Source organism: Drosophila virilis, chromosome X (assembly GCF_030788295.1).
Source record: "Drosophila virilis strain 15010-1051.87 chromosome X, Dvir_AGI_RSII-ME, whole genome shotgun sequence".
Taxonomy (NCBI): domain Eukaryota; kingdom Metazoa; phylum Arthropoda; class Insecta; order Diptera; family Drosophilidae; genus Drosophila; species Drosophila virilis.
In genome coordinates this window covers 4,241,442-4,257,050 of record NC_091543.1, presented here as the reverse complement: position 1 = coordinate 4,257,050, position 15,609 = coordinate 4,241,442, and the positions used below count along the sequence as shown (strand labels likewise).

The 15,609-nt window shown below is 41.7% G+C and overlaps 2 protein-coding genes across 6 annotated transcripts in view; one reads left to right on the top strand and one right to left on the bottom strand.

The window, feature by feature from the left end:
* kek5 (kekkon 5) overlaps positions 1-15,609 on the bottom strand; it is a 312,008-nt gene that overhangs the window by 33,443 nt on the left and 262,956 nt on the right. For 4 of the 5 annotated variants that reach the window (XM_015169550.3, XM_070206654.1, XM_032440553.2 and 1 more), the window contains one exon: positions 965-990. The exons of the other annotated variant lie outside the window; for it this stretch is intronic. The gene's annotated coding sequence lies outside the window, so the exon portion shown is untranslated. The remainder of the gene's footprint in view (positions 1-964; positions 991-15,609) is intronic. 5 annotated transcript variants of the gene reach the window in all.
* LOC6634762 (U1 small nuclear ribonucleoprotein 70 kDa) lies at positions 11,456-12,238 on the top strand. Its single transcript, XM_002057965.3, has one exon. The coding sequence runs from the start codon at positions 11,456-11,458 to the stop codon at positions 12,236-12,238; it is 783 nt and encodes a 260-aa protein (XP_002058001.3).

The following is a 15,609-nucleotide window of genomic DNA, read 5'->3' as shown; positions in this document are numbered from 1 at the left end:
ATTTAAGCTAGATTCTAGTTCCCTGCACTAGCTCAGATACTAAAATTGGTAAGCCCAGCTCAAAAAGATCCCGAGATCTGGCTTGAAACGGGCTTGAAGCAGTATTCACTTCTATTGATTGATATCGACCTTAGCTAAACTAAGTAGTTCAAGGCCTGTGAAGCTTAAATATATTATATATATATCTGACGAATTCTAGATGCATTTAATTAATATCTCACAATGCATATATCGAGTTGTGATAATAGATTGAGTTAATATCATTGCAGAAGCTTACTTATTTGACTTTCTTACATACAGCTCACACACCAACTGTCATATGGTCTACGACCTCAAGTAACTTGTAATTCACTCTGCCTATAAATGCATTCCAATTGTTGCTGTCTCTCGAGAACGTCAACAGCTCAAATACCAAGTTTCATTCAAATATCTCGAAGAGTTCTCGAGTTATGCGCTCGGGAAGCGCAGGCATCAACTTCTGCTGTGTTGGAATAGCTTAACACTTGAGAGCTTGTGCAAAGTACACCTTCCATTGTAATCAATTATCATATAATCCAGAAATGAAACTTGAAATATCTGGCAATCTATTGATATATTACTCAAATGTTTAGCACAATCAATTTCAATTGTTGAACGCTTTACGTTGTTGTGCCAAGTGCTACTTCTTCCTCTTCTACTTCTGCTTCTTTTGCTGCTGCTGGAACTTTGCTGGAGGTCAGTGTTGAGGGCACTTTTAAGTATAAATCATTGTATTGCTATCTCTCTCTCTCTCTCTCTCTCTGGCAGCAAGCACAACAATGGGGCTTAAACATAATGCTAAATGCTCGATTAACGCACTTCTTTGAGCCATTCAATCTGCACAACAACAACAACAACAACAATAACAATGACTGACCAAAGGTTCCCCTGGTCCACTCAAAACCCTCTACCCCCTTGTGCTGGATGTTAAATGTGGTAAACTTACCCGTTCGGCCTGAACAACATGTTAATCTGCAATTAAAGAGAGCAAGAGAGAGAGAGCATGAGTGAGTGTATAAAAGAGAGAGAAAGAGAGAGAGAGAGTGCTTAAAGTTCACATATTTTATAAGAAAGTGGAGATCATATATTCATTGCGCCCTGCCTTGGGGCTTACGTAACCCTGCTCCGCCCCCCTCCCAGCACAAAAATTTAACAATTGTAAAAAAATGCAATAAAAGCCAGGGGAGTAGAAGTAGTAGGGGTTGCGGTGGGCTACTGAGGGTATCAAGCGGATTCTCGTGACTAAATTGATGCTGGCTTTAGAATCACAAAAACAAAAGGCAAGAAGGCAACAAAATGTTGCGCTCTATCGACTAGTGAATACCCTGCAATGGCAAACATCAAGAGAAATTTAACAGAAATTCTGCTTAATATTATTATTTGAACTAAAAATACTAAAACAAAAATTAAAATTTATTTTATAAATAATTTTTATTATTTGACCTCTGCTTTGATTATGAAACTTTTAGAATATGCCGAGAAATTGTTTTCATATGCAAGGCTAAGGATCCTTGAGATTATATGCTAAATATTATTTAAGTTAGAAATCAGCTCTGAACTGTACTCAAATCAAATGAAATTCTTTCAGATTCTTTTTAACTAAATAATGCGTTTACTTTCATAAGAAATGTATTACTGAATTTGCAGATTTAAACACAAAGTTTAAAAGGAACTTAATCTAGTTACAATAAATAAACATTCTTCTGCCCATTGCTCATAAATTTGAAAGGTCTGTCTCACTTCATTTGCGAGTTCTTTCAGTTAGCTGAGAGTCTTCTACTTTTGCAGGGTATGCAATATAACAAATTCAATCCACAGCAAAATCACACGCAAATTTGTTACACGGCTTTCGCTTTGGGTATTTGGAATGTTTTATGGTTTTCAAAACCGAAATAAAATTCATAAAATCGACGCGAATTCGCGCACTCGCCGGCGCCGCTTGCCACTTGCCACTTGCCACTTGCCACATGCCGAATCAAACAATAAATCTTTGTGTGCGAGTGTTGGATTTTACACACACTAAGCTCATTTGGGTTCATATTACCGGCCCCCCTTCAGCTGCGCCGCCCCTGGCCATGGGTTGGGCCTACAGTTTGGGGAATTCCATTTTACATTTTGTGTTGAAAACTTTTCTGCTTTTTTTGCATTTAACTTTTATTTTTTTTTTATTCGCTTCTTTTTTTGCTCGTATTTAAGAAAAATTATTTCAGGTTTTTTTCTTTGTCGATTTTGTATGGATTTTTTTTTCGTTGTTGTATTTTATTTTATTTTATTTGCATTTTTCGTTCATTGTCATTTGTTGCGGCAAAGTTTATTTTCGATTTAACGCTCAGCACATTTTTTGGCTGCGTGTGTCTTCTTCTTCTTCTTCAGGGAGGATTGCGAAGTTCGTGTTGTTTGGCAGGCAGCCCCCCCTTGAAGGGGGAAGCTAGAAGGAATTGGTATTTGCCGATGATTGTGGCTCGGATAATGCATCAAGATGTTTAAGTGCTCCGCTGGTTTGGGCAATTTGTCGATTGGCGAGCAAAGCTCCTAATGTGCTCGGGTAGAAGCCATAAATTATGCGGGCCAATGCGATAAGAATCGATCAACTAAGCAGTTGGGCAGTTATCGATTGGCTGAATGTTGTGCATACATAACAACAGGTGCTATCGATAGGTGTTTGATATGTTATCGATATTGTATTTGAAGAGCAAAGCAAATTGTTCTTATCGATAACGATATGCTTTCGATAACAGAATAAAATGTTATCGCACACATATTTAAAAGGAGTTTGGTTAAGGAACTTCGATAAGTTCGAATTGTTATTTGTCCAAATGCTGTAAATAATGATAATAAATCGATATGTTATCGATATTATGCTTGACCAGCTGTCAAAGAATTCTGATTGTTTTAAGCAGCAATCGAATGATAAGCGATACAAATGTTGATATGTTGACAAGAAATCGATATGTTATCGATACAATGCTTGACTTTAGTTTGAGCTTTGAGTTTTATTCCTAATTGTAAGTTTCGATAACTGCACAAGCAGTAAATGTTTACAAATTATTATGTTTTCAATATCATATTTGAATAAAAAATTGATTGAACGAACCAATGTTCCCAATGTTTATGGAGAATTGAGACCTATCCCAGAGATACAAACGGATGATATCGATTACACACACATATTCAACAAATAACCAAATAAAACAAAGCAAAATGTCGCAACAAAGCAAAACAAATCGAAAACATTGACAAAAATTGTTAAGTGCAAGTTGTGCGAATGGATTTGGCGCAGAAGCATAGTCCCGCGTTGTAATTCATGTTGACAAATTATCGATAAATTCCTAAACAAATAAAGAGCAAACAGCGACTGTGCGTCCGTTCGCCCGTCCGCCCGTCTGCCTATCTGTCTATCTGTCTGTCTGTACATAATGCATTGTTCTAAATAAATGAGAGTCTGAAATGCGAATCCAGAGCCCGGCTGCAAATGAAATGTAACTGCGGGAACGGCGGCGATAAAAATGTGCAAAGGACAACAGGGAGAAGGACAACGACAGCGACAACAACAACAACGACAACGACAACAACAACACGAACACCAGATAAACCAATAACGAGCAACAACAACACGACAACCAACACGACAACAACAATGGGAAAAAACTAAAGCTAAAAATCCATTGAATATCGAATTGCACGCAAAATGCAACGCAGCTTTGCAATTGCTTTTCGCTGTCAATAGTTGAACAAGGAAAGCGGAAACACTATCCCCCCACCTCCCCACTCCCAACACCCACTAACCGCCCCCTCTCCCCGTTCAGCTCCAGCAGTCAGGCGTGTTGTGGGCTGGACTGCCTCCAACATGGGGTTAATACTTATTGTCAGGTATATGTTACTATCCGCCTTGTCGTGCCATTTATTTGCGCAATATCAGCGATTTCATGTTTCTTCCGCCCGCTCTTTCAGTTTTATGTTATTCTCTTCCTTTTCACTTATGAATACTCTGTAAACATGAATGCGGCACAAGGCGGCGGCCTAAACATGGCAAAAGCAACAGGCATTGGGAAAATCTGAATATGAAAGTTTGGATTGATTGCTTGATTGACTGATTTTTGCCTGATTTCACCAGTAACTGTGGAAAATTGGTGAAAAATGAACTGCTTTCACCTCCTACTCAAATTGTAGTCAAAGTGTTTATGGGCAAAATTCAATTCCCCTTCTGCAAATATGTCTAATAAAGCATATGTTACTCTGAAAGACCGAATTTGACAGATTCACAGATATTAAGCATTTCGAATAGCTTGTGTGATATGAGAGATAGATTAGAAATCACAAAGAGCAAGTGAAGAAAATCTTTTGCCATAAGCGGGGCTATGAGAAAGTTCAATTACAGAGTAGCTGCTAGTCGTGCATCTGCGCCAGAATATCTCTAAGTTATTTCGCTTTATTTTTCTTGAAATTCATACGTAAATAAGCGAGAAGCCCGAGACCAATGGGAACTACAAACAGACAAATAAAACGCACTGTGACTGGGGTAGGAAGTACAGCAAGGGGTGGGAGGGGGGTTTCAATCTATGCAGAAATTTACAACGGGAGAGGAGAGTGGTGCAGTTGGAGGAGGAGGAGGAGGGGGGGGGGGGGGGTGTTTTGTAGTAATAACAATTCCATGAATGTCCAAATGCCAAGCGATACGTTGCGAAATAAATATAGAAAACTGATATCGAAACTAATGGCAAACACACACACACACACACACACACACGAGGTAGTTGTAGAGGAAGCAGGGGGGGGGGGGGGGTTGTCTCTTTATGGAGCCAATGTTAGCCGCAACTCTAAAATGGCCGCCCCGCCCTCTGCCGTTGGGTAAAGTTTTGATGTGTGGACGCGCCCCGTCAATTACGTAGCGTTATCTAATATATATTTCCATACAGTAAACACACGTAGATAACTACCCGTGTATATGCATATTTGTGTAGCTGGGCGGGGCCTACCCGAGGCAGTATAAGTTACAGAAGCAGTGCATGTTCGTAAAATCAAAGAGTTCTTCAAGGGGAAAACCTCGGATGGGGACTCCTTATTAAAGCTTGAAGTTTTTAACATCTAGATATAACTGCATATATATTATATATATATATAAATAGGAAATAGTTGGTAACCCTGTAGTAAGCGAGTCGAGAGAGTTGATCATTTTTATATCATTTATAATATATACAGTGCCAATTGGGCTTTAAAGTCTTGAAATCTGGGATCCATCTGGACTATAGATGAAATCTGTATCTTAAAGAACCCGTAACTTTTTACTCTTTACCTTTGAGTCAGGCTCTGTTCTAGCTCTGAAAAGCTTTAAGCTGTAAAATCTTGCATTGTGCAAGTCGTTTTGCCCTGCCGTGAGTTGCTCTAAATATTGACTTTGGCGCAGGTTTTTTCTCCTCCATTTTTTTATTTTTATTTTATGCATGTGCATTGACTATTGGCAGCGACTGTGGTGGCACGCTTTATTTGCGACTGCTGGAAACATCGGTAACATCGCCAACATCATCCAAAACTGTGACAGTTGGCGTCAACGTCAACAACGATTGAAGGGACATATAATACACCCTAGACTCTCTCTCTCTCTCTCTCTCTCTCTCTCTCTCTCTCTCTCTCTCTCTCTCTCTCTCTCTCTCTCTCTCTCTCTCTCTGTGTGTGTGTGTAATATCATATTCCACATTTTGATTCAATGCATTTTTTTGTTGTCGCTTTCCTGTCGAATTCGTGTTCGATTTGGAAGCGCTGTTGCCCTGGGGAATCGAATGTTTTTGCGTGCCAGAGCGCGGCTTCGGTTCGCCGGGTAATCATATTTAGTATATATAAACAGATATAGATATGGATATAGATATAGATAGCTGCAGATATGCATGAATAGTTGTAGTTATAAACATATATTGCAATCTGGCAGACAGCTGCATTCATTCGTCGATGATTCGCTGCCAGCATAAATATTTCAAGAATTTCAAGTTTTCCATTTGGTGGGCAACGCTTTGGGCATATATATTCTTGATCCGAAACAACGGGCGAGACGATATAGCCGGCCTGCAAATAAAGTTCAGCTCTTGAGCTGGCTAAAGCTAGGAAGTTCATGTGTCCACCTCCGCTAGATAAGAAATCTCTTTCGGATTTGGAGTTCATTTCTACAAGATACCTAACCCGTGCGTTCATGTATAATAAGACTGCAAGCCAGCTTTGAATCGAACAAGCTTCGAATCAAACTTGTTGGAATCGAACCACGTCGAATCGAACCACGTCGAATCGAACAAGCTTCGAATCGATCCAAATTGATTGGAATCGAACTAGCTTCGAATCGATAATGTTTGAATTCGTTTTTCAAATTAATTTACATGCATATATATAACTTATATTGATATAATACAGGAAATTAACCGTCATTAGCCGGATCAAATGAAAATAGTCCACGAAATGCAAGTGGGAATTATTTGTGGGATTTGCACAAACTTCAGCCAGACTCGGTCATTTTTAATAGCCTCCGCGCTTATTTATATAGCGCATTATTCTACAAGAAACTATATATTTTCTATTTTCATATAATTTCAAATTGGATTTGAGCCTCTCTCTTATGCCCAGTTTCATGGCTCTACAATCAGTATCATTAGCCAAAATAGCTGCAACATCTCGTGGACATTGGCCCTACTATGATTCCAGGACAAGGGTATTTGATCATCTTCTTTTCTATTTTAGCTTGATTTCAATTAAATTTTTTCTTTTTGCCGATTTCAGTCCATATTTAGAAAGTAGGCGTCCGCAAGGCGTCTCCATGGGAATATTAAATAAACACACACAACAGGCATACCAAATGTTTTTCACATTCATCAGCCGAATGTTGTCCTACGACACACTGAAGCTAGGGAAGCGGCGGGGACATTATTTTTGGAAAGCGCTCGCATTTTGGGCAAATGACCGCAGCAAATGGAGGGAAACAGGATTCGCTAATGCGCCTAAATAAATGAAAAGCAAAGCCTTGCTAATTAGTTAAGAGCTGCTCCTGCTGCTGTTACCTGGCGTACACCCTGTGCTCCGCACACACGCCGCCTCGCCAGCGTTGCCCCGCGCTCCTCTGGTCTTTAATCCACTTGAAAGCAGTTGCCGCTTTTGTCGTGTTGTCGCTTGTCGTCTTCTTATTTATTTTGCGCAACAAAAAACGGGAAAAGAAACGCAAAAAATTGTCAGTGATAAATTTTGTTTACAAGTTGCCTTTTGGGCCTGGCATGAGAAGCGCGTAGAGAGGCGCGTTTTAAGCGCACAGCTCGTGGCAAGAGGCTTTAAGCTTAAAGCTCTAAGCTGTTCCCCCGTTGACAGTTGTCAGATGGCACTGCCGACATTTCAGATATGGTCACTATACGATTAACGCAAACCCCGGCCAGCCCCCTGTCCGACTCTGCTTCGCTACACACGCAACGTAACAAAACTAAACCAAAGTATTCCAATTCGCCAAATTGTAATTTTCTTTGTTTTTTTTCCTCTGCGCTTGTTTTTTGGGGAGTTTTTGTTTTTTTTTTTTTAGTCCCATGGGGCAATGAGCTGCCAACAACTGCCACACAACTAATCGGGGCCCGTCTCTCAAGCCTCAAGTTCCCAATCGTGAATCCTCTGGTCCTCGCGCTCATTCGCGCACGCTTTGAATCAGTTGTGACATTTCCAAGCTCAGCTACTCAACGGGACTCACATACCCAAATTCGCCCTCAAGGGAATGCCTACACACGCACACGCACACTCACACACACACAACAAATGTTGTTGAGCGTTGTTTGTATACCCTAGTATTACCCTGGAATGTTCCCTATTGGGTTATTGCGTACTGTCCTTACGATTTTTAAGCTCGATTGCAGCTCATATTGTGTTCCGATTCCCATCGTTCCTATGGTGAATGCTCATGCTCGTGCATCATTTGGGCATCGCAAGCTGTTTACATGTTTCTTCGCCTTGGAAAAGACAGTATTTCACAATTTCCATTGCGTTCCCTTTTTCTTACTCTTTCATGTTCACTTTTTATTGTTCCAATTTATTGAGCTTCCAAATATAATTGAATCATGTTGAGTGCATGATAAAATAAATTATTAAACAATAAATAATAGATTTATGCTCTCCGATTAAGCGTAACTCATGTCTGTTCCATTTCCATTATGTTCACATTACGTCCACAGTCTGGAAGACACAATGTTCCAATGCCAAAGCATTTCACTTGTCGCTTACACTTTTTTCCAGTCAATTATAATCATACTCAGTTTATTTAATATCAGTTCTTTATTGTTTCCTCTGTCATTGTTCCCCTGTTCCACTTCCCATATTGTTCCTTTTACACAGGGTACTTCTTGTTCCGGCTAAGGCATACGGTTTTCGTAATTTGTTTATTATTTGTTTTATGTATTCATAAGCTGTGTTTGTTTCACTTTCCATAGCGTTCCCCTGGCTATGCGCTGCAGAGCTCATCACGTAGTTCGTTCCACATTGTCCCGGCCCGAGGGCAATACAAATGATGACGCCGGCCTGGTGACAGCCAGTTGGCTCCCAGCTGGATTTCGACGCTTTTGCCGCGACCCGCGACCCCCGCGCTACCTACCAAGTTATTTTCGCCCTTCCCCCTACCCCCGGGGAAAGCGTGTGGCACACGTCAAGCTGAGTTGACTCGGCGGCCCGGGCCGCAGGAAGCGTGTGCCTCGTGTCGGTTCCTGTCAAATTTCATTTTCACTTTTTGCCAGCTCTTAAATAATATTTGTTTTTACGCACATTTCACGCCCAGGCCACCCATCCTCAAATTACGCCGTGTTGTTTTTAATCGCTTTGCCGGAATTTAATAACTTAAGGTGAAAAGCCTGGCGGCTCGGCTCGGCTCGGCTCTCAAGATGTTTCCCTTGAACACCTCACACCTGCTCGAACTCCGGCTCCGGCTCCGGCTCGGGCTCGGGCCCGACTTCAGGCTCGTTGACTACAGCTTTCAGCTGCAGCTCAAGTTTCAGCTTGATTTGCTCACTTATGGCCATAATTGTATTACCGGCTATGAAACGAGCCTCTGCCCCCTACCCCCTACCCACTATCCACTGCCCCTACTCCTAGCCAGTGTCTAGTAGCAGGCCCTGCTCCTTATGTGTCTGGCTTCAGTAGATTGTCTACATTTCATTAGGAACAAGCATTCGTTAGCTTTTCTCTAGAAACAAGCAAAACAATAAACAAAACTCAGCTCTCATTAAACAAAAGCACTCGACGCCCACACACCCTGTAGGCAACAAATGTTGCTGTGGGTCCCCCCTTTATGATACGATTCTTCCCTAGACTTAAGCTTTAGCTATTCGATTCCTTTCCTTTGTCTAGTTTGTTTTGTCTGTGCCTGCTCTTGCTGTTGGCTAGCCAGAGAGCTAAAAACTGGGCAGCTCTAGGGTAGCTCAGCTCTCTATAGAGCTCTTACTTTCCTCTCACTTTCTAGTTATTCCACTTACACTTTATTTTCTTTTTAAGTTTTACACTTTCATGCTAAATCTTTGACCTAAATCCTTTTTCACTACCATTTTCATGGCTTTCGTAATGCCTTTCTCGGCAGGCCGTTTTATTTACAGGGTATATCACAATGTCAAAAGCCGCCGGCATTTTCTTCAACAAGAATTCAATAAACAACTTTCAGACAGGGTGTGCGTGTGTGTGTGCTTGTGTGTGTGTGTGTGATAAGCTCTTATATGTAGATACAATATGGCCCCCAGTTATATTTTTCGTATGCATTTTTTGTTTGTTTATTGCCTCAAGAGCTCGCCGCCAGTTCAATGCCTTTTGCTCGAAACTCGAGAGCTTTGCCAGAGCGTAATACCTGGCAGTGCCCCGCCCCTGCACGCCCTTGCACGCCCCTGCACCATGGCACCGAGAACATTTAATTGTTGTCCAATTTTTGGTAGGGCTATTTCCAATTTCCTTCTCACTTATCTTAGCAAAAAAAAAACGGCTGTTCGGGCCTCGCCTCCAGATTCACGTTGGGCGCCAGTGATTACTGCAATGGAAGGAAATGCGTCCTGAGTGTGATAGGCTTATGAGGCTTATATTTTGGTACGTTCTCCATGTTCACTTTATGTGAGTTAAGCGGTTTTTTTTTTTTTTTTTGTTCTCCATTGTCACTTTATCGCATCCTCCGGGTTTATTGGTTAAGTGTTTTCCATTTCGAATTGCTTTTTATTTTACTTCCACATGCTCTTCGTGTTTACTTTTGTTGCATCTGAAGGCTTTACTAACACTTCCTAATCCTCCATGGTCACATTTTAGTCGTGTTTGCTTTTACCTAATTTAATGACAAAGTTAAGACAGAGTCGGGCTAAGAAGTTTTTCCATGGCAACTTTAGACGCATTTGTACATGTATTCAACGCAAACGTGTTTTCCATGTTCACATGCTTGCTCGACTTTAAGTTATTTTTAAGCTACATTTTCTGATTGTTCTCACTTATAATTTCTGACTCCTTGTATATCAAGCACCAGCTCTTATTAATTATTATTGTTAGGCATACTTTTGACGACGTCCTCCATGTTAACTTTCTTCGAGCAAAGCACTTTTTCAAAGTCGCTTTCTTTTGTGGCTACTCTCAGTTTTGCTTTCACTTAACTGATGCAAAATTGTATTTCAAGAATACTTAACTTCGATTTTTGGGTATTCCATGGCCTTTGCAAGTCCTCCATGGTCACTTTTTCTAGAGTAGAGTCAACTTCGATAAGTCAATGGCATGTCGATTACTTGACTTGAATCGTAGCCCGTTTATGGCCTTAGCCTTAGCTTATATTTGCGTTTGGTCACATCTTCCACTTGAGAAACACACACCTCCATGTTCACTTTAAAGGCTGAGTTGTGGCATTTGCCTTAAGCATTTTCTATATTTTGGGCCCGCGTTGCGCGCAATGCACTGGACAATTGCAGAATGTTGAGTTTCGTTTGCTTCTTTGTCACAGACACAGTCGACAGACAGTTTTGATGGGATTGCGACAAGTTTCTAACGAATTCGTCGATTTGAAATGTTTTTGTTTTGCAAATTTTTGCAGATTCAATAAAATGAAATCAACAACTGAGCGTGCTCCAGTTGCTAGTGCACGATTGCCAGATACCTAGTAAAAACAAAGGCTAAAATTCGATATTTATCGATTTTGATTAACATGGTTACAGTTATCGAAAAGCACATAATCGATCTTTATCGATTTTAAGTAAATTAAACAGTTATCGAATTGGTGATTTATGAGAAACTAGCTCTTGGTTCAAAGAAGTCTGCTTGGGCCTGTAACAAAGGCTTGCAGCAAATAATAGGCCCATTCTCAGCGCGTACAGGGTATGACAACTGGGCGAATATCATCAAATGGTTTTCGCTTACATTCGACGTATCGAGTCCGGAGCAAGACGAGAGGCGTGCGTGCGAAGGGGGGCGGCGTGACGTGTCGATGAATCAACCAACGAGGGCGGCAGACTCGCTCGCTCGAACCGAGCGCCAGCTGGGGCGAGAGCGGGCCAGCCCCGAGCGTCTGGCAGCTAAGCAGCTCCGCACCAAGCCCGGGCTAGACAGTTCTGGGCGCGTTCAGAACGCGTCAACACACGCGTTCGAGCCACACACAGGAGCTAAGCGGCAAATGGAGAGATACAATTCGAGGCGAACAACAGCAACAGCAGCAACAACAACAGAGAACTGGGTGGATGCCACAGATGTTGCCAAACGTGTCCAGAAACGCAATCAGCGCATGGAGATGCAAATGGAGACGCAGGCGCTGGGCCAAATGGTTGAGAAGATGGAGCTGGATATGGCGCAATCGCAGGCGCAAAATGGGCAGAGAGAGCCACAGCAACTGCAGCAACTGCCCAGCATGCCTGTGCTTAACGAGGCCGAGTCGAGTGAGCACCAGGAGCGCAAGCATCGCCACAAGCACAAATCCAAGTCGAAGAAGGCCAAGAAAGCCAAAAAGCGTTCCAAGCATGACAAAAAGCAGCGACAGCAGCAGGAGCACTTGGAGGCCGGCAGCATGCAGTGCCAGAGGCACAGGGAAAGGGAACGGGAGCGGGAAAGGGAGCGTTTACAAGAGGAACCTGGACAATCGACAACAGCTATGGGTTTGCGTCCGCGACATTGGTTCAATCAGAAGAAACGCATTTTGGAGCAATGGCGACGCGAACACAGCGGCAACAGCAAAATCGATAACGAGAACGACCAAGATATCGATAGCGATTACTAGCTGAAATAAAACTGGATACTAGATTAAGTAAGTTTTTGCCGCAACAACAGCAACAAAAACAACAACGATAACTATGTACATATATCGGCATAGTTACCGATAACATCACAAGCATCGATCAATATATCGATATCGATACCGATTACTAGCTGAAATTAAACTGAATTCTAGATTAAGTAAGAACCGTAAGCCGTAAGAACAACAACAAGGGCAACGATAACGATAACGATAACTATGTTTATCGATATAATTGCGGATTACTAAAAGCGATGGGAAATAACCAAGCTGCATTTCACTTGAGTTTCTGCTTACGGCAACTGCTACAACAACAACAAAAGCTGCAACGATAACCAAAAAGTATTAGAAAATCGATAAGAATATCGATAAGTATTTTTAGCAGCAAACAAAACCAAACTGAGCTACACGACAAAGTAGCCTGGTTTATAGCGCACAAAATGTAAGCAACAGCAGCAAATGCAGCAACGATAACAATATCGATAACGATAACGATCTCGATAACAATATCGAAATTACAGTGCAAAAAAGCCGGAACTGTACCAAAATTTCATACACAATTGAGTTTTGTGCCAACGAATGATGTAATGCGTCCACCCACGCCCAAAAGCAACTGCAGCTGCAAGTGCGATTGTTGTGCGTGTGTGCGTGTGCGTGTGCGTGTGTGTGTGTGTGTGTGTGTGTGTGTACTTTGTGGCACGCAAAAACAGAACATTATTCTTTTGTAAATCCCATGAACAATGCGCTCGGCACGTGCGTGGCAAGCAAATTAACAACAAAACGCAATTCGAACCAACGCGCACAATCAAACCCCTCCCTTTCCCCGCATCTTCCCATCCACCATCGCAAACCAACGAGCGTCCCCTCTAAGCCAAAAGCAATTATCTGACAAGCTGGCCATAAAAATGGTCAATTACAACATCACGATTTAACCAATACACGATATAGAGACACACCCGCCCACACACACCCGCACACACACACACTCCGCCTCTGAAAATCTGGGAATAAATTATGCATTTTCCATAGCCCGTCGCATTTTTCATGAACTTTATCAAAAGGTTGCGCGCTCAGGGTCTAAGATGTTGGCTGCAAGATAAGAAAAAAGAAAAAGCGAAAGCGAAATCCGAATAAAAGGCCATTTCCTATTAGTCTTAGACTAGCCAAATACCCTGTAATAAGTTGTTTTTTTGTAGAAATTAAAGAATACTTAAGGTCAAGTATTTGAATATTTTGCATTTTTTAAGCTGGCTTTGCTTGGCCGTATCTTGCCTTGAAATCAATGCTGCCCGACTGAATGATACCCTGGAGAAAATATTATTTGACAGATCTTTCTTTGACAAAGTAATTTAGCTGCAGCCAAAGGAAATTGGCCAAATACTAAATGCTGATTATATGGTTGTTTGCGACTAAAAAATACCATGTAAAAAGTTGATCTTATTTTTATAAATATCTGTTAATATATTTAAAATTTTTTGATGCAATAATGTAGTTAGAACTAGCTGAAAGTTTCCTGTCAATGTGTTTTAAGTATAGAATACCCTGTAAAAGGATTTTAAATATCCTGTAAATAGTTGTGAAGGTTCTCGTCTGTGGCCAACTTAAATTATATCGAAAAAAGAATAAACGTAAAAAAAAACTGGGGTATATATATATATATAATATATAATATATATATTTATCCACTAAACTAAATATATGTGCATGTTGAATAACTCTAAGGCTGAAATAAAGACAATATGAGTGAAGTTACAGAATTCCAGGGTATCTAGGAGCACATACATCATAAACATGCATGCTGTGGTTCATTTATTTCCTCAGTTCACAGCTTTTGGAGAGATGTCAGGTGACAAAGCTGCCGTGTGCTCTCATGCATGTTTACAGGGTATGCACGGCAACAAGCACAAACTTACACACGTGTGTGTGGGCAGGTGTGTGTGTGTGGGCGTGTGTGTGTGTGTGTGTGGCAATCGAAACTGATGGAAAGGCGAGCAACTAAATTTCCAACGAAAAACAGTTCCAATTTCAATTTCGATTCGAAATGAAATCAGCTACAGAAATCAGAGCACTCAATTGACGATACACACACACACACACACACACACACACACCCTCCAACGAAATGCAACTAAACTATGTACATATTTGAGTGTGTGAGTGTGTGTGTGTGGGTGTGTGTGTGTGGATGTAAATGCAAAAAGCATTTAAATGGTCCAAACAGCAGCACAAACCCCTCTGCAAGGGGTTTGAGAGGTTGAGTGGTGGGAGGAGGGGGGGAGGGGGGGTGTAGGGCAAGGGCTTGTATTGGTTAATGTCGAGGGAGCCGAGAGACAATTTAATGCCGGAAATAGTTTTTCCCAGCTATGCCCACGCAGGGGGGGGGGGGGGGTGAGTGTGTGTGTGTGTGATTGCAAAATAAATTTACTAATAAAATGCCAAAAAAAAAAAAACACAAATTGTTGTGCTAGGCCAAAAGGCGCAACCAACAGCTAAAGGTTCTCCTGGGTGTGTGTGTGTTGGAGTGTGTGTGTGTGTGTGCGTGTGTGTGTGTGTGTGTAAAGGGGCAAACATTTTGTAATGAACATATTTTAAATGCAGGCCACGCAGTCGAGCAACAACCGAAACAACTTTTTGGCCTGTTCAAATGGATCTGAAAATGAGCGCAATTTGGGCTTTGACCTTGCCAACTTTTGGCCTTTTACCCGAGAGGGGGTCAGCGGGGAGGGGGTGTGGCCAGCGAGGCAGGGGGCAAAGGGGGTGGGCGTGCGAGAAGTCATAAAACATTTGCCTGTCTGTCGCTTCCAAATGAGCTGGTGGGCGAATTGAAGGCGTGGTGCAGCGGCAACAGGCAACTGCGACTCAAGGTCATGTGAGCAGAAACCGGAAACGGACCCTCGGTTGGCTGCGACGTGCGCTGCCCAGACGCAAATATGCATAGCAGAAGAAGCAGAGCAGCAGCTCGAAAGCAAAGCGAAGGATCAAAGCGAACGATGCGGCAAGGAATTAATAACACAAAGAAAACAGGGAAAAGAAAATGAAATCAGATTCGGAAGCAAGTCAAAGTTTCAAGCGCAACTGGAACTGGAATTGGAACTGAACTTGGTTCACAAGATGAACTAGTACTATTAGATGGGAAATTTAGGCAACTTCAGTTAGAACTGAGTTTAGTTCAAATCTAGCAACAGAAATCAGTTCAAATGAATAAGATCAAGTGAATCAGTGAAAATGAAGAAATGAATTTCAAGGCGCAATTTGAACTGGAACTGGAACTGGAACTAAGCTCAATTCAGATGAACTAATATTAATAGATGAACAACAGACAACAGTTGGAAGTGAGTTGAGGTCGAATCAGCTAG

Bases quoted from the DNA above. Each gene is read 5' to 3' on its own strand.
- LOC6634762 (XM_002057965.3), top strand. From the start codon at position 11,456: ATGAATCAACCAACGAGGGCGGCAGACTCGCTCGCTCGAACCGAGCGC.